Here is a 20144-nt window from a genome sequence, read left to right as displayed (position 1 = left end):
CTGCTTAAATACCTCTCCAGGCATGCTAACATGGGGGGGTCCAAAAGGAGGGATAGGGAGTGATATGGGACCGGCTGATACACACAGACTCCCACACACACACAGACACACACACACACACACAGACTCACACACACACACACACAGACTCACACACACACACACAGACTCACACACACACACACACACACAGACTCTCACACACACACACACACACAGACTCACACACACACACACACACACACACACACACACACACACAGACTCCCACACACACACACACATACAGACTCCCACACACACATACAGACTCCCACACACGCACACACACAGACTCCCACACACGCACACACACAGACTCCCACACACACACACACAGACTCCCACACACACACACACACACAGACTCCCACACACACACACAGACTCCCATACACACACACACACACACACACACACACACACACACACAGACTCCCACACACACACACAGACTCCCATACACACACACACACACACACAGACTCCCACACACACACACACACACAGGCTACACACACACACACACACAGGCTGCCAAACACAAACTGACGCAAGGACACGCGCATGCTCATGCACGTAAATTTACATACTGTACACACACATGCATACACACACACACACACACACACACATGCATGCACATACACGCACACATACACACACACACACACACGCATACACACACACACACGCATGCACTTACACACACAAACCTGTGTCCACCACAGACATAAAAAATGCATGATAAACACCTAGCTCCTACACCTACAGCTAAGTCGCAGAGTGAAAACAGGAAGTACCTCTGGTTTCCCGACATGCCACAATATGGGTAAAGGAGAGGTGAAAGTTCAGTAATGGTCTTAGATACACACAGTTAAAGCTAGGCTGGACCAGTATAGCCCAGGTTGACTTTCCACAGGCTCGTTAGCGCAGGCTGACCTAAACCTGTCACGTTTGTTTTCATTTCTCCAAACTGCCCTGAACGTGATGTGTTTCTCCCCAGGCGTTATTAGCAGATTTAGCACAGCTCATGTTTTTCCAACTTCCCCTCATTAACTGTAGAATTAGCAGCCCAGCGACACGGGACCCTCGTCAACAGACGTAGTTGTCAATGATGTATTATGTACAGCAAGTCTATGGTAGCTTTCCCATCTCAGGCTCTGCAGACTGCAGTGGGTCTGTTTATTCTCTATGAGGCTTGGGCTATATAGAGTCTATGGCTACTATAGGAGATTGGTCATAATAGGAAAAACCATGGGTCTAATTTCCACTAGTAATGGAGGGGACATGCCCCCCCCTACCCCTACTTTTGACTGTTTATATTTCTCATTACAAGGCTGAATTTAGAATTCATAGAAGCCATAGCTCAAATGTGTTGAAATGAGCTTTACTTGGCCTAAATTGTCCTCCCCGTCTCACTAATCTGGATGGAATCTACCACCACAGGCATCTTGTTACATCTGGGACCTACCAACATGAAACATACCTATCAATATGCCTCTGATGGGGGGGGGTGTATTTTGGTTTGATCTATCCGTCCTCAGTGAGTTAGTAACGCCAGGCCTCATCACCACCCCAGAGTGATCTTTCAACACTGTTAAGAGGGATGGAGCGTTGAGACTAACTGAATGATTGGAAGAATGAATGACAGAATTAAACTTGTATTGCCCTGAAGAGGATTTGATCTACACATCATGAGTCACATTGTAAACAGACACATACAACTAAATCACCTGTGGAGAGGCTACCTGTCACCCACGCATTCCACATTACATTCAGTCAAATCCAGACCAGGATATTAGCAGACAATCACATGAAAGACTCCTCATGGGGTCCCTGAATATCTCTGTTATCTCCGCCTCTCCAAGCCATTTCCACATAGTCCATCTCTCTTCCCCTCCAGCGCCTCTCTAGCGCCTCTCTAATCTTGGGGAATGCATTAAGTTAAGCCGGGGCCTTGTGGTCTGTGGTCTCTGCTGTGGCTCCTGCGGTCGCAGCAACAGTTGTCCCCGTCACTCAGTGGGGTAACTCGTCAGCGTGGTCCCCAAGGGTCGACCGTGACTGCCCGGGGTGCAGCGCGTGTCACCGTGGATGTGTACATAATGTCTAGGGTCATGTGGAGGTCAATCTGGGTAGTTATTATGGTGTGGAACCCTTTTAGTCAAACTGGCCAAAGGAGTTGGTAGAAGCAGACTGACACCCAGGCTAGAAGTCAGACATTAAGACATTAGCATTGTGAACTCCAAGCTCCAGAGGAGTGATAGGCTACATCCATCCCATAAAGGTAACAAGCAGAGCCTCTGTCCTTCCCCAACTCTCTCTTCCTCTCACAGGCCACCTATGCTGTTTAGTGTTGACTTGTGCTTTTAACCCAGGGCACCTTGGTAGTTAAGTCATCATAGGAAGATCAGTAGTGAGTGATTATACAGTATAGCAACTTTCATCTAAGGGCACCAGGTCTTCTGGAAGTTTATACTATGAAGAATTCATATTGACAGATAGGGTTGGAAGCATGAGTTTTTACTCACCAACGTGATGTGTGGTCAAAGACTTAGTAAGTTAGTTGTAGTCACGATCTGGTTACCTATAAGTACAAACATAGTTATTAAATATTTATTCACTTAATTCTGGAGATCTTCTCATCTACCCACAATGCACTATTTTTCAACGGCATTTGGAGGATCTACTCTGTGCTACAGAGTTTATATTCCAGCTCGGTTAGCCACTAGCCACTAATGTTAGCCACTAGCCATAAAGTCAGTGAAGAGCAGGCTGCATGGCAGCACGTGTCCCATGCAGCAATGCTCTTCACTGACACGGGGCACGTGTCCCATGTAGCAATGCTCTTCACTGACATGGGGCACGTGTCCCATGTAGCAATGCTCTTCACTGAAATGGGGCACGTGTCCCATGTGAGCAATGCTCTTCACTGACATGGGGCACGTGTCCCATGTGAGCAATGCTCTTCACTGACATGGGGCACGTGTCCCATGTAGCAATGCTCTTCACTGAAATGGGGCACGTGTCCCATGTAGCAATGCTCTTCACTGACATGGGGCACGTGTCCCATGTGAGCAATGCTCTTCACTGACATGGGGCACGTGTCCCATGTAGCAATGCTCTTCACTGACATGGGGCACGTGTCCCATGTGAGCAATGCTCTTCACTGACATGGGGCACGTGTCCCATGCAGCAATGCTCTTCACTGACATGGGGCACGTGTCCCATGTAGCAATGCTCTTCACTGACATGGGGCACGTGTCCCATGCAGCAATGCTCTTCACTGACATGGGGCACGTGTCCCATGCAGCAATGCTCTTCACTGACATGGGGCACGTGTCCCATGCAGCAATGCTCTTCACTGACATGGGGCACGTGTCCCATGTAGCAATGCTCTGTGTCCCATGTGAGCAATGCTCTTCACTGACATGGGGCACGTGTCCCATGCAGCAATGCTCTGTAGCAACTAGAAAAGTAGAAAAGTGAGCTGTATCTTTACATTGGGACTTTTAATGCATATACTAATGCAAATCCATTTGTTATATGTGGTTACAACCTGCCTTTTTTTAAGTAATACCTTCCCGCACACAGTCTCTCCCATGTAGAATGTTTGTAGTGCAGCACACCCACACAGACACACACTTCCATCTCATCAAGGCGATAATGATAATGATGCACAGTATCTCTCTATAATACACTCTTTGTTCCTGTAACAAAATGACATAATAACATGTCGGCAGCAGAACAAAGAGAAAGGAAAAGGGAAGAGAGAGAGTATCCTCAAACATATGCCTTAGTTCCACTGACACATAATGGCTTTGTTTCATGTGGATCTGTGGGCTGCTATTGAAGGTTAAGGTAGAACAGAAATAGAGAGGTGGGCTGCTATTAAAAGTTAAGATGAAATACAAGTAGAAAGGAATGTGTTATGGGAGAAAGAATACACCCCACACTGTGAAAATGACAGATACAATCAAAGTTCTTCTTCAGAAAGAGGTGTGTGTTGTTGGCAAGGAAGGTCTGTAATTGCTGTCTGAGATTTACAGCATAGAGCTAGGCAGTGTAGAGACCCGACAGGCTAGCAGTGTGTGTGTGTGTGGGGATGTGTACATGGGGATGTGTAAAACTGCCTCCTCAGCCAGAAGTGTCCCCACTTGCGCTGCCAAATAGCTAGCTATTCACGTGCCGTGATTGGTAAGACACTTCAGGAGGGTGGTCATGTGTGCTTGCAAAGAAGCAGAGGTCCTGTGTTCGGGCCTCGGTATGAGCCGAATCAGGAGGAAGCGGCCCTCGATAAGCAGCGTGACGTCCTTTACATGCGCGTTACTTGCTGGGAGTAGCACTTGTCTTGAGTCAGACTGTGTAAACGTGTGTTGGGTACCAAACTGACAATCATATCTTATTGTGCCTGCGAGCACCATGCACACTATTGATGGGATTGGTCAATGCGATGTGGAAAGATCCATTACTCTTCATGGCATCCTTTCCATCCACTTCCATATAGGACAGATAGAGAGCAGGGAGAATAGAACACATGAAGGCTGCTGACTGGCTGCATTAGTGGGAGATAGGCTCCCCCTACTGGAGAATAGATGGTACAGCCCGCTCCAACATGTAGTCACACAGAACAGAAGTATAATGGGGGTGTATATAGGGATTATAGAGACTGCTGCCAGATTTTGCACTTACAAATACCACATGTCAGTGTTGGAGAGAAATGGGGTGCCGGACTCATAAATTAACTGTGTGTGTGTGTGTGTGTGTGTGGGCGCAGGCAGGCAGGGAGAGGGAGTGTCTGTCAGTATGATTGCATTGGCAGGAGAGTAGAGAGTGAGTGAGAGAAGAGGAGAAACAAAGGACATCCAGATGGTCCCCTTCTCTTCATCCCCTGTTCCCTCTCTTTCTGCACCTCTAGTCTTAGTATCCACAGACCGGCTGGCTGTGGGAAACATGGCCGTAGATACAGCTGTGTGTCAGTGGTTTGTCACTGTGTAGCGCTCAGTAATCTCCAGTAGCTGCCTGGTAGCTCTATATTACTCATATTCTCATCAAGTGTTTTCACATCGCGACACATAGGACAAGGAGGCTACTTCCCAGTCTGCTCATCCTGACTCTGATGATGTTGCCTATTTGTACACTGACTGCATCATTCATCACCATATCGTTAGATTATATTAGGTATTCCTAGACTTTTCTGCAAAGTTTTTAGGAATTTCATAGTGAATTATTCGATAATAGACCTGGGACTAGACCATTTCTTTATTTTCCGAAGAAAATAATGTATTTGTCCTTATCGTTAGAGAATTTCTTGGGAATGTGGGAACTAGAGTGTCACTCTACTAGAGCCTTCAAACTCATCTCTGGGCCTAAATGCCAGTTCCACTGTGTGTTTTCATTGTTCCCCTCTAACCAGGGACAGATTTAGACCTGGATGCCAGTTCCACTGTGTCTTCATTGTTCCCCTCTAACCAGGGACAGAATTTAGACCTGGATGCCAGTTCCACTGTGTTTTCATTGTTCCCCTCTAACCAGGGACAGATTTAGACCTGGATGCCAGTTCCACTGTGTTTTCATTGTTCCCCTCTAACCAGGGACAGATTTAGACCTGGATGCCAGTTCCACTGTGTCTTCATTGTTCCCCTCTAACCAGGGACCGATTTAGACCTGGATGCCAGTTCCACTGTGTTTTCATTGTTCCCCTCTAACCAGGGACAGATTTAGACCTGGATGCCAGTTCCACTGTGTTTTCATTGTTCCCCTCTAACCAGGGACCGATTTAGACCTGGATGCCAGTTCCACTGTGTTTTCATTGTTCCCCTCTAACCAGGGACAGATTTAGACCTGGATGCCAGTTCCACTGTGTTTTCATTGTTCCCCTCTAACCAGGGACAGATTTAGACCTGGGACACCAGGTGAGTGTAAATAATGATGAGGTAGAACAGAGAACCAGCAGGCTCTGGACCTCGTAGGGTCAGAGTTGAATAGCCCGGTACTAGAGAGCAGATTTTTTGGGGTATTTCTTAGTGAATCATTGGAGAAGTACTTTGTTGAGTGGGGACTGGGGAGGAGAGACGGCTTCAGAACATCTACTTCTATCCAAGACGTGTACTAATGTAGGAATCAGTCCATTGGAATAACTGACCGACTTCATTAATTCTCTCTCTTCTCTCGCTCTCTCGCTCTCTCTCTCTCCCTCTCCATTTCTGTCTCTCTCTCTCTCTTCCCCTCCCCCACGCCTCTCTCTTCCCATCTCTCACATTTCAAATGTCATATTATGTCTATATACAGTGTTGTAATGATGTGAAAATAGTTCAAGTACAAAAGGGAAAATAAATCAACATAAATATAGGTTGTATTTAAAATGGTGCCTCTTCACCAGTGAAGAACAAACACCATTGTAAATACAACCCATATTTATGTTGATTTATTTTCCCTTTTCTTATGGAAACAGGTCACAAATCTTGCTGCTGTGATGGCACATGCTGGTATTTCAACCAATAGATATGGGAGTTTATCAAAATTGGGTTTGTTTTTCGAATTCTTTGTGGATATGTGTAATCTGAGGGAAATATGTGTCTCTAATATGGTCATACATTGGGCAGGAGGTTAGGAAGTGCAGCTCAGTTTCCAGCTCACTTTGTGGGCAGTGTGCACATAGGCTGACATGGCTCTCAAGAGAAGACAGGCTTTCTTAATAGCAAGGCTATGCTCACTGAGTTTGTACATAGTCAAAGCTTTCCTTAAGTTTGGGTCAGTCACAGTGGTCAGGTATTCTGCCACTGTGTACTCTCTGTTTAGGGCCAAATAGCATTCTTGTATACTCAGTTTTTTTGTTAATTCTTTCCAATGTGTCAAGTAATTATCTTTTTGTTTTCTCATGATTTGGTTGCGTCTAATTGTGTTGCTGTCCTGGGGCTCTGTGGAGTGTGTTTGTGTTTGTGAACAGAGCCCCAGGACCAGCTTGCTTAGGGGACTCTTCTCCAGGTTCATTTCTCTGTGGGTGATGGCTTTGTTATGGAAGGTTTGGGAATCACTTCCTTTTAGGTGGTTGAACTCTCTCTCTCTCTCTCTAGGAGGTTCTGTGAGCACCTGGATGTGTTTCTGTTGGAGTTGCTGCTACCTAACCTGGTGTGGAAGGCAGGTCGTACTGCTGCAGCTATCCGTACCTCAGCTCTCTGCTGTCTGCTAGCCCTGCTGCAAGGGGGAGCCATCCCGCCCAGCCAGGTAAACACACACACAGGTACCTTCACAAGTGAACACACACGTAGAAGCAGAGCTGCCATATCTGTCAGCACCATCTTACTAGCCTGGTGTATAAACTCTGAACTTTGGCTAAAAAATATGTTAGCATTGTCAGAAATGCTACAACAAGGTAGCACATCATTGGTTCTTAAATTATAAATGTAATCAAAACTGTTGCTCATACAACCTTATTCAGTCTGAAAGGTGGCAAGTCTGATGGTCAGTTTATGGATGCTGTAGGCTCGTTCTTATTCGATGCCTAGATAGTGAGCTAGGTCAAGGAAAGAAATAGTCCTTTTTTCCCCTAATGTTAATGACCCTGTTAAAACTCCGGTTCTCAGTAATGGCATGACGACTCATGACCAGAGGCCTCCAATCAAGTTGATTTGCAAAGTTTCATCAACATCCATGTCATATTGGTTTAGATGTGATGGTAGGGAGCTTTGAATTTAATCAAACCATACTAATAATTATATATATAAAAAATATATTTTTCATTAAAATCAGTGGTCTCCATCATTCTTAAATCGAAGAAGTTTGGAACCACCAAGACTCTTCCTAGAGCTGGCCGCCTGGCCAAACTGATCTATCAGGGAAGAAGGACCTTGGTCAGGGACGTGACCAAGAACCTGATGGTCACTCTAGCTCTAGTGTTCCTCTGTGGAGATGGTTGTCATTCTGGAAGGTTCTCCCATCTCTGCAGCGCTCAACCAATCAGGCCTTTATGGTAGAGTGGACAGACGGAAGACACTCCTCAGTAAAAAGCACATGACAGCCCGCTTGGAGTTTGCCAAAAGGCACCTATAGACTCTCAGACCATGAGAAACAAGATTCTCTGGTCTGATGAAATCAAGATTGAACTCTTTGGCCTGAATGCCAAGCGTCATGCCTGGAGGAAACCTGGCACCATGCCTACAGTGAAGCATAGTGGCAGCATCATGTCTGGAGGAAACCTGGCACCATGCCTACAGTGAAGCATAGTGGCAGCATCATGCTGTGGGGTTGTTTTTCAGTGGCAGGGACTGGGAGACTAGTCAGGAACGAGGGAAAGATGAACGGAGCATTATACAGAGAGATCCTTGAATGAAACCTGCTCCAGAGAGCTCAGACTTGGGCGAAGGTTCACCTTCCAACAGGACAACGACCCAAAGCACACAGCCAAGACAATGCAGGAGTGGCTTCGGGACAAATCTCTGAATGTCCTTAAGTGGCCCAGCCAAAGGGCCTCCCGGTGGTTAAGGGTGCAGCGCCAGCTGTGCCATCAGAGACTCTGGGTTCGCGCCCAGGCTCTGTCGTAAGTTCACCTAGTTTAAACCATTGGGAGAGTTCACCTAGTTTAAACCATCGGGAGAGTTCACCTAGTTTAAACCATCGGGAGAGTTCACCTAGTTTAAACCATCGGGAGAGTTCACCTAGTTTAAACCATCGGGAGAGTTCACCTAGTTTAAACCATCAGGAGAGTTCACCTAGTTTAAACCATCGGGAGAGTTCACCTAGTTTAAACCATTCTCTCTCTCTCTCTCTCTCTCTCTCTCTCTCTCTCTCTCTCTCTCTCTCTCTCTCTCTCTCTCTCTCTCTCTCTCTCTCTCTCTCTCTCTCTCTCTCTCTCTCTCTCTCTCTCTCTCTCTCTCTTAACTCTCTCTCTCCGTCTGTTTGTCCTTGGGACTGTCTGTCCAAGACTATATTCAAGGGACCGTCTGTGTTTGTCCTTGGGACTGTCTGCCCACTCAGACATATTCACACCCTCTCGACCGTCTGTTTGTCCTTGGGACTGTCTGCCCACTCAGACATATTCACACCCTCTCGACCGTCTGTTTGTCCTTGGGACTGTCTGCCCACTCAGACATATTCACACCCTCTCGACCGTCTGTTTGTCCTTGGGACTGTCTGTCCAGTCAGACATATTCACACCCTCTCGACCGTCTGTGTTTGTCCTTGGGACTGTCTGCCCACTCACACACTCAGACATATTCACACCCTCTCGACCGTCTGTTTGTCCTTGGGACTGTCTGCCCACTCAGACATATTCACACCCTCTCGACCGGCTCAAACACCACTTTGCGTTGCACCACTTTTAAAATGGTGTTTAACAACGGTGAAAACAGTTTGGAGAACACTGGCTGTGTGTGGGTGTGTTCCTTTCCACAGGCAAATCAAACCGGGCTTTGTCTGGGGAGCATTGTTCCAGTCCTTCACTCCTTCCTGTAAAAACAATTAGCTGCTCCATTTACACACCGCCCCATCAGATAGACACTGATGTCATGTTAGATCACTTTAATGCCAAGCCCTCTCTCTCTCTCTCTCTCTCTCTTTCTCTTTGACCCTCACTCATGTGATCTTAGACCAGCTCAGGGATGGTTGTGTTCTGTTGTTGTCTACCTGGTCCAGTGTCAGTCTGCTGCAGCTCTGTCCTGCTGTGCTTTCCCCATCACTCCCACACTCACAGCCTGCCTCATAGTCACCAGGGATGATGGGCAACAGCCATCTCTGTCCAGTTCCTCCTCTGTTTAAAGTGTTTGGGAAGTCAATTGGTTATATAACAGGGTCTCCAGTGTCAGACCTGTGCTTTGGATTACTGTGTGTACTAGAGTGATTCACTGGCTACCTGTGAACATAACATGTATGAAAAGTTCAGCTTTCCTGCTCTTTCGCTGCCAAGTGCCCACACACTATTTGCACAGTAGTAGTTGTGTACCGTAATTTCTGGACTATTAAGCGCACCTGAATATAAACCGCACCCACTGAAGGTGCCTACCGGTACATTGAAACAAATGAACTTTACACAGCCTTTAAACTAAACACGGCTTGTAACAAAAATAAATAGGCTTTAACTAAACACGGCTTGTAACAAAAATAAATAGGCTTTAACTAAACACGGCTTGTAACAAAAAATGTAAAAATAGCAGTAAACAGTAGCCTACCAAGAAAGTAATTGGTCACTATCTTCCTCCTCCTGTGCACTGAAACCACTGAAGTCATCTCCTTCGGTGTCAGAGTTGAATAGCCTCAGAATTGCTTCATCCGATGTTGGATCGCTGCCCTCTTCAACACGCAGCAGTCCAGCCTTTCCAAACCCGTTGATGATAGTGGATTGTTTGACAATGCTCCACACTGTCAGTAGCTCTATTTCCTTTTCCAACAGCCAGATCGATCGCCTTCAACTTGAAAGCTGCATCATATGCATTTCTCCGTGTCTTTGCCATGATGAGGGTGACAAAATGACTACCGTAATCAGAATGATGGGAAGTTTGAGCGCGCTCGATTTACGTCACATTATGTGACGGTGCTCAGTTTTTTTGGCGGCATGAATCTTGTGAAAGCGGGAAAAATCCAGAAATTGGCTGCGTCATTGTGTAAGCCGCAAGGTTCAAAGCCTGGGAATAAAGTAGCGGCTTACTTCAGGGCCATCTCTAGCCTATTGCGGGCCCTAAGCAAGATTTGGTTGGCAAGACATGTTGCCATGGGGCAGAGAGAACTGCAATTCTACATGTTGCCATGGGGCAGAGAGAACTGCAATTCTACATGTTGCCATGGGGCAGAGAGAACTGCAATTCTACATGTTGCCATGGGGCAGAGAGAACTGCAATTCTACATGTTGCCATGGGGCAGAGAGAACTGCAATTCTACATGTTGCCATGGGGCAGAGAGAACTGCAATTCTACATGTTGCCATGGGGCAGAGAGAACTGCAATTCTACATGTTGCCATGGGGCAGAGAGAACTGCAATTTTATAACATATATTTTATGCAATTCTACAGAGAGAAATGTGCAGTTTTTCAGCTAATTTCCTACCCATTTGGGGTGGAGAGATTTTTACAGTTTTAAAGCACATTTCCTGCAGTTCTACACATGTTGAAATGAATGATGCCATGTTAACATGATAGTCATTCTCACTCAGATAGGCTAACAAAATCATTGGGGGCCCCCTGGAGCTCAGGGCCCATGGGCATGTTCCCCGTGTGCCCGGTCAGGATACGACCATGTTTACCAGAAGTGTAAATAGCTAGCTAAACTAACTACCAATTAAAACTTGGTTGCTGACATGGATAGTTGAGTGACTGACATAAAGAGAGAAAATGCTGATGCACAACCAAATGTTCTGTTTTTATCTCTGTGTCTGTAGTTACTGGCCGTAGAGGAGAGGCTGAGCCCCCAGGTGTTGTCTGCTCTAGAGGAAGACTCTCAGCTGTCCAGACTACTGGCCTGTCGCTCTCTGTCCACCCTGCTCAAACTGATAGGACCCAGTCTCCGCCCAGATGCCCTGAACAACATCTACCCTGGTACTATACTGGTGTCTCCCTCTGTGTATCCTGTCTTTGTTAGGCATACTGTGGGCAAGAGAGGAGTTTGCTCTATCTTTCATTCACTCTCTTTCTTTCATTCTCTCTCCTTCTCTCTTTGTTCCTCTCTCAATCCTCTCTCATTCCCTCTGTCACTGACACACACCTTTTTTCTACAATGCATCCATGATTGTTTATGATCCTATAGAAATAGATTTAGACATTCTAATTTAGTCATTCTAATTTGTTCCCATCCTGCTCTCTGTTTGTGTCTGTGTGTCTCCTATCTTTGCGTGTCTCTGGGTTCTTTCATAAATGTGTGTGTGTGTGTGTGTGTGTGTGTGTGTGTGTGTGTGTGTGTCCTCAGAGGTGCTGAAGCGTCTGGATGACAGCAGTGAGGAGGTGAGGGGCGTGGCCCTCAGGGCTCTGGGCCTATGGCTTGCCTCACTGGGGAAAGACTACAACTCCCAGCTCTACAGTCAACACCTGGAGGTCCTGTTCCAGCAGCTGCTGCTGCACCTGGATGACCCAGACAGCCGCGTGCAGGACACTGTGCTTGGTGAGACTCACAATACCACATTGGTCTAATCCTAAATCAACCCTTAGACCAGGAAGAGAGGTCATGACAACCCTTAGACCAGGAAGAGAGGTCATGACAACCCTTAGACCAGGAAGAGGGGCCATGACAACCCTTAGACCAGGAAGAGGGGCCATGACAATCCTTAGACCAGGAAGAGGGGCCATGACAACCCTTAGACCAGGAAGAGGGGCCATGACAACCCTTAGACCAGGAAGAGGGGCCATGACAACCCTTAGACCAGGAAGAGGGGCCATGAGGGGCCATGACAACCCTTAGACCAGGAAGAGGGGTCATAACATCCCTTAGACCAGGAAGAGGGGCCATGACAACCCTTAGACCAGGAAGAGGGGCCATGATGGAAAAGATGGTATGGAGGAGAAACAGATGAGATTGGAAGACATGAGATGTTGATAAAGAACACAGATACCATGATGGTGGTGATGATAGCTAGTGAACATGAAGTAAGTGAATATGGCTTGATGTTGATCAGGTGGGTAGCAGTAGTGCTCATGTTTCACAGGCTCTGTCCTGTCTCAGTCAGAGTTTAAAGAGTTGATCCCTACGTCTAACAGCCCCATACACATAACCACATTGCTAGGATATCAGATCCCCCTTTTCCGTCGTATCAAAGGCTATCTATCCACCTTTTCCACTCCATTCATCTTTCACGCTGACCCATGCGAAGCCCCCCACTCCACACACACACACACACCACCACTCCCCTCGTCCATCACGGGGCTGGGAGTGGATCCAGAGGGAGAGGAGTGTGTGTGATTGACGCTCCGTCATCACCCCTGAAAAGCTACACAACTTCCCTTCTGGATGACAGTGAGTATATAAGCGAAGGTCCTGTTCATAAACATGATTTACATCCCAACCACTGAACATCCTGTGGTCAAGGTTACTGATCTGATACCCCGACACACAGCCAGAACACATCATATTAACTCTGATAAAGGTTTCAAACGGAGTGGAATCCACAGTACGGTGGCTGTTGTTGCATCAGCTCTGTCCGACGTTGTCACAAACAGCATCCTATTCCCTACATAGTCAACTACTTGGCCCTGGTCAAAAAAAGTAGTGCACTATAAAGGGAATAGGGTGCCATTTGGGATACAGTCCCATTGATGTTCTTTTCCCTCCATATGAAGATAGGAGAATATGGTTGAATCATCAGGCGTTTGTCACAGATAATCAAGGAGGAGCCTCCATGAGAAGCAGAGTGAAACTCCAGCAGTGTTCTCCGCTAAGGCCCCACATCCACACTACAGGAAACACACTCAGACCTTCTGCCAATAAATAACACACACACGTATGCACATTGCTCGCACGCACACACACACACACACACACACACACACACACACACACACACACAAAGACAGAGACTCATGCACACATGTACACACACACAAATAGCCATGAAACCACAGAACCGTCAAACCCTGTCGGAAAACACCAGGCATGAGAGGGGGAAGAGACAGGGAGGAAAGGGGTGAAAGAGGGATGAGAGAGATGAAAGAGAGGGGGATAACATGGAGTGGCTGTGTGGAAAGATGAGGGAGAGGGGTCTCCATGTGGTTGTGATTAGGGGGTTGTTCTCCTGGGTAGAGGGGGGACTGGAGGCTCACATTATCCCGCTAAGGGCTGCCTATCCTGGGTGTGAGGGTACAGGGATTGGGTGTAGAGGGTTGGGGTTGATAACAGGTTTTGGGGTCAATTCAGTCAGTTCAAGGGGTGAGTTTAAATTCCAATTGCAGTGTCCCTCAGAAAAAAATGAAATGGAATTGACCCCAACCCTGGTCGATTGATACAGCCAGTAGGAAGGGAGGTTAGCGGTGCCTCTGTGTGTGTGATATGCATGCACATGTGCGCTGCTCTGCTGTAAACGTGTGTGTGGATGAGCTCACCCAGTGCTGACTGATAGCTGTGTCGTACCCCCGTACCCATAACCACAATCCTCCCCACAAATCTGGAGACATTCTTTGTCTCATGTCTGTGTTTGAAGCTTTTTTCCTCCTTCCGTCTCTCTTTCTTCCTTTCTTTCCTGCTTCTATTCTTTTATTCTTGATCCCATTCTTATATGGTTCTTGAATTTCAAAGTCATCTCCCAAGAGCTTGATGTCTGCTGCTCCTCTGACAGTATGATGGACAGTACTGCCACTCCTCCCGCTCTCCCCCTCTTTCCCTGTTCCCATAATTCCTTCCTCCCATAATCCCACAGCCCTGGCAGCGCGGCTGCTGCTCCACACACACACACACACACACACACACACACACACACACACACACACACACCCCGTGGTTGGCACACGTTCAGGGGAATCACCGGATCCCCTCTCATCACAAGTCATCATTGTTCTCCTTTGTTCAAAAGAGCTCAGAGAAAGAAAAAAACACTATTTATACACACAAGTCGCAAAAATCCCCCTTGGTCACCACTTGAGGAACAAAGCGGATTCCGAGGTGTATCGAATGATGACTTGACGTGAACTAACTCATCCCAACTGACAGGAGTATCAACACTGTACAGCTTCAGTTACGCCATGCGGTTTCCTCAACACTTACTGTTGGCTCTACTTCAAGTAATTCCATAGCATCTTTATTACCATCTAATACCAGTGGTATCTGTCCTGTTGGAGTGGATGTCACTGTGGTGCAACACCCCCATCTGGTGGTGAACGTGAAGTGCTCTTTTTGTAGGGACTATTCACTCTTTATTTCACCTTTATTTAACCAGGTAGGCCAGTTGAGAACAAGTTCTCATTTACAACTGAGACCTGGCCAAGATAAAGCAAAGCAGTGCGACACAAACATCAACACAGAGTTACACATAAACAAACGTACAGTCAATAACACAATAGAAAAATCTATGTACAGTGTGTGCAAATATAGAAGAGTAGGGGGGTAAGGCAATAAATAGGCCATAGAGGGGAAATAATTACAATTTAGCATTAATACTGGAGTGATGGATGTGCAGATGACGATGTGCAAGTAGAAATACTGGGGTGCAAAAGAGCAAGTAATAATATGGGGATGAGGTAGTCAGTTGTGCTATTTACAGATTGGCTGTGTACAGGTGCAGTGATCTGTGAGCTGCTGCTTAAAGTTACAGCCATTGTTCCAGCTTCAGTGATTTTTGCAATTCGTTCCAGTCATTGGCAGCAGAGAACTGGAAGGAAAGGCGGCCAAAGGAAGTGTTGGCTTTGGGGAGGATCAGTGAAATATACCTGCTGGAGCATGTGCTACGGGTGGGTGTTTCTATGGTGACCAGTGAGCTGAGATAAGGCTTTACCTAGCAAAGACTTATAGATGAACTGGAGCCAGTGGGTTTGGCAACAAATATGTAGTGAGTGCCAGCCAGCGAGAGCATACAGGTCGCAGTGGTGGGTAGTATATGGGGCTTTGGTGATAAAATGAATGGCACTGTGATCGACTACATCCAGTTTGCTGAGTAGAGTGTTGGAGGCTATTTTGTAAATTACATCGCCGAAGTCAAGGATCGGTAGGATAGTCAGTTTTACAAGGGTGAGTTTGGCGACATGAGTGAAGGAGGCTTTGTAGAAATAGGCAGCTGATTTTAGATTTAATTTTGGATTGGAGATGCTTGATGTGAGTCTGGAAGGAGAGTTTACAGTCTAACCAGACACCTAGGTATTTGTAGTTGTCCACATATTGTAAGTCAGAACCATCCAGAGTAGTGATGCTAGTCGGACGGGAGGGTGCGGGCAGCGATCGGTTGAAGAGCATGCATTTAGTTTTACTTGTATTTAAAGCAGTTGGAGGCCACGGAAGGAGGGTTGTATGGCGTTGAAGCTCGTTTGGAGGTTTGTTACCACAGTGTCCAAAGAAGGGGCCAGAAGTATACAGAATGGTGTCGTCTGTGTAGAGGTGGATCAGAGAATCACCAGCAGCAAGAGCGACTTCATTCATATATACAGAGAAAAGAGTCGGCCCGAGAAATTAACCCTGTGGAACCACCATAGAGACTGCCAGAGATCCGGACAACAGGCCCTCCGATTAGACACACTGAACTCTATCTGACAAGTAGTCAGTGAACCAGGCGAGGCAGTCATTTGAGAAATGTGGGAGCAAACGGTACATATAGGAACAAACATAATACTGTAGAGCAAAGGTGTACATTAGACCACAAACAGAAAGTGGACAGGAAACCAAAGATTAAACAGACATAAGTGTAATGGCTATGTGCCTTAAAGTGCATAAGTAAGATAGACATATATATTAATTTTAAGATAGACATATATTAATTTTTGGACACGAGAGGGTCCTGACACCATTGTAATCTAATCAAGAGCGGATACACGTGTTATTGGGCATGAACAAGCAGGAAGCCTGAACTGAAAGATAATGGTGGCCGATGACCTGAGGGAAGTAACTTCATTAACATATGGAATGGACTCATATACTGTGTGATAAGAATACGGTGATTGACAGAGTCGAAAGCCTTGGCCAGGACGATGAAGACGGCTGCACAGTACTGTCTTTTATCGATGGCGGTTATGATATCGTTTAGGACCTTGAGCGTGGCTGAGGTGCACCCGTGACCAACTCGGAAACCAGATTGCATAGGGATTCGAAATGGTCGCTGATCTGTTTGTTAACTTGGCTTTCGTGGATTTTAGAAAGGCAGGGCAGGATGGATATAGGCCTATAACAGTTTGGGTCTAGAGTCTCACCCGCTTTGAAGAGGGGGATGACCGCGGCAGCTTTCCAATCTTTGGGGATCTCAGGCGATACGAAAGAGAGGTTGAATAGGCTAGTAATAGGGGTTGCAACAATTTGGGTGGATGGGATTGGCCAGGCAGTCCATCAACAGGAACAATATGTTGTTACTGAACTGGATAATGGGTTTTGGGTCTGCATTACATTGGGTACCAGGTAATGGTACGAAGGTACATCACCTTCGATCTGCCTCCACCCGAGAGAGAAGCCCAAGAAGGTGAGGGTGTTTGTTGATTATGAGGAGGGCAAGGTCTCATGTTTCAATGTGGAGAACAGGTCTTATCTTCTGTTTCACTGGATGTGACTTCACTGACAAAACCCCGGTGGTAATATTGATTGGGATAACTCTGCTCCATTGGACATCTCCCTTGTCAATCACTCAGACTGAGAACGAAATTGTGTACAAAAGTAACAAGTACAGAAATGCTGCCAAAAATTACTATTAAAATCAATGTATAGTTGCACATATTCTCTGGTGGTTTCTTCACTGTCAGTCCTCATAAATACAATTACATTTAATCTAATTATTAATTTCCAATGAATGATTGCAGCTAGTGACAATAATCCACCCCAATATCTTGACTTTGTTATTGTGTTGAATTCATTTGTGTGGAGTTCCTCAAGGTAGTCGACGTTTGTGTTTGTGTGTGTGTGTGTGTGTGTGTGTGTGTGTGTGTGTGTGTGTGTGTGTGTGTGTGTGTGTGTGTGTGTGTGTGTGTGTGTGTGTGTGTGTGTGTGTGTGTGTGTGTGTGTGTGTGTGTGTGTGTGTGTGTGTGTGTGTGTGTGTGTGTGTGTGTGTGAGAGAGATAATCTACTGTCACTTATTTGTGTGTCCATTTCCACTTAACCCCTGACTGTCTCATGTCTGTCTGTGTGTCCAGAGGTCCTGAAGACCGGCAGTGGCGTCCACCCAGCCCTCCTTAAGCAGGAAGTGGAAGCCGTGAGGGACAAACAGCGCACCCCTGTCTACTGTGACCAACTGCTCCAGCACATCCACTCTCTACGCAAGGATACGGTGTAGAGATGCATAGTACTGGAAAGATCTACTGATGTGACAATACTGGTCAAATGAAGATCCTATATCTGTATGTAATCTAGACATCATATAGATTATATTTCTATGGCATACCAAGAAAAGTAAACCTGGAACTGCAACTCTCACAAATGGTCATGTCCGGCATGGACTCTCTCTCTCACACACACACACACAGTATATACACACACACACACACACACACACACACACACACACACAGCTGTCACTAAGAGAGTGATGCAACGATATGGGCATCCCGAGACATGACTTGACACATTGTATCTATGTATCTAACAGCTCTAAGGCAGGTATCTATTTGTGTTACCCTGTACAACAAGAGTATTGTCCAACTGCTTAGGTTCTCTTAGAGCTCAAAACTGTTACCCTTTTTCAAATCTACCCCAGAACACATGGTTGTACTCTGTGGTTGTGTTTGTTCGTTACTATGCTTTTTAATTGGTTTCTCAATGTTGATTGTTGATATTTCATTCTGTTGTGCCTTGATTTCTAGACTGAATTGACTGTTTATCTTTGATAAATATAATACACTTTCACTAAGTGCACTGTGGTTTGGTTTGCAATGTGTGGTCACACTAGTGTTCCAAATGGCATACAGGGGAGGGCTTTCACGTTGTCATGCAGGGTTCTAAAAACCTTTTATCTGTGACATATACTCAGTGGCCAGTTTATTAGGTACATCCATCTAGTACCGGGTCAGACACCCCTTTGCTTACAGAACAGCAGGAATTCTTTGGGGAATGGAAACATTGCTCAATTGGTATCAAGGTACCTAACATGTGCCAGGAAAACATTCCCCACACCATTACACCACTGCCACCAGCCTGTACCGCCATGGACTCATGCTGCTTACGCCAAATCCTGACTCTGTCGTCAGCATGATGCAACAGTAACCGGGGTTTGTCGGCCAGGCAATGTTTTTCCACTCCTCAATTGTCCAGTGTTGGTGATTGCGTGCCCACTGGAGCCGTTTCTTCATGTTTTTAGCTGATAGGAGTGGAACCCGGTGTGGTTGTCTGCTGTAATAGCCCATCCGTGACAAGGACTGACGAGTTGTGCGTTCTGAGATGCCGTTCTGCACACAACTGTTGTACTGCGCCATTATTTGCCTGTTGTGGCCCGCCTGTTAGCTTGAGCGATTCTTGACATTCTCCTTCGAACTCTCAAAAACAAGCTGTTTTTTCCTTCAGGACTGCTGCTGACTAGATGTATTTTAGTTTTTTCACACCATTCTCCGGTAAACCCTAGACTGTCATGCGTGAAAATCGCAGGAGGCCCAACGTTTCTGAGATGCTGGAATTGGCGTGCCTGGCACCGAACAAACCACGCTCAGTCACTTGTTTTGCCCATTCTAAAGTTCAATCAAACAGTAACTGAATGCCTCAATGCCTGTCTGCCTGCTTTATATACAGTGGCAGTTTTAGCAGGTAAATCTTGGTGGGGCAAAAAAAAAGAAAGTGTGATGCCTGCCAGCAAAGCCACTACACATACAACACTAAACAATACATGAATTACACTATAACGGTGACACACGGTGCCAACAAACTGTTAGGGCCTACATAAAGCTGTCCCAACAGCAGAGTCCCAACACCTTAACACTGCTACACCTGGCTTTCAGCAGATCCTTGTCTGGCAGCGAAACAGCTCATTCAGCCTCATTTACTGCCTTTAATTTATTTTTTTAAATACATAACTGATATGGCTGACTTGCTTAAACAAATGGGGTTTCTAATGACAATTGAGATATTCAAACTATGGCATAAGGGGACGACAAGCAGATAAGAGGCAATCCATAATTTAGATTAAGACATTAATGAGCAACGACGGACGTAGTCAATATAACTATTTGTTCAGCACATTTGAAATGTAGTGACAGAATTCAGAACATGGACTGTTCTCACAGTGTTCTCCCTGTACAACAAGTAAGAACCGTAGGATAAATAAAGGGGGCATATAAACCTACAATGAAAGCTCTTACAATATTCAATGATTACATTTTTCTAAAAACTATAGGCTGCATGTGCATCACCAGGTTAGAACTGTAGGCGAAAATAAGAGGTGAAAATAGACAAAATTATTAGGGTGAGGCAAATTGAATGCCGCTTGGTTATTTGCGTGTAAAAAAACACATCATATAACACTATTTGACATGTTAAATTAGCTTTTAATTTGACACGTCAAATAACACACTTCTATTATAGAA

At 45.9% G+C, this 20144-nt stretch overlaps 1 protein-coding gene across 1 annotated transcript in view; it reads left to right on the top strand.

Moving 5' to 3' along the window:
- LOC139402053 (dynein axonemal assembly factor 5-like) overlaps positions 1-18418 on the top strand; it is a 31706-nt gene extending 13288 nt beyond the window's left edge. Inside the window, exons 5-8 of the mRNA XM_071146112.1 lie at positions 7116-7266; positions 11408-11564; positions 11932-12123; positions 17769-18418. Of these exons, the coding sequence (XP_071002213.1) occupies positions 7116-7266; positions 11408-11564; positions 11932-12123; positions 17769-17908 (640 nt within the window). The 3' untranslated portion in view covers positions 17909-18418. The remainder of the gene's footprint in view (positions 1-7115; positions 7267-11407; positions 11565-11931; positions 12124-17768) is intronic.
- Positions 18419-20144: the final 1726 nt, after the last annotated feature.

The sequence above is a fragment of the Oncorhynchus clarkii genome, unplaced genomic scaffold (assembly GCF_045791955.1).
Source record: "Oncorhynchus clarkii lewisi isolate Uvic-CL-2024 unplaced genomic scaffold, UVic_Ocla_1.0 unplaced_contig_560_pilon_pilon, whole genome shotgun sequence".
Classification (NCBI taxonomy): domain Eukaryota; kingdom Metazoa; phylum Chordata; class Actinopteri; order Salmoniformes; family Salmonidae; genus Oncorhynchus; species Oncorhynchus clarkii.
Note: the sequence above shows the minus strand (reverse complement) of the source record. Positions and strands in the feature narration are given on the sequence as shown.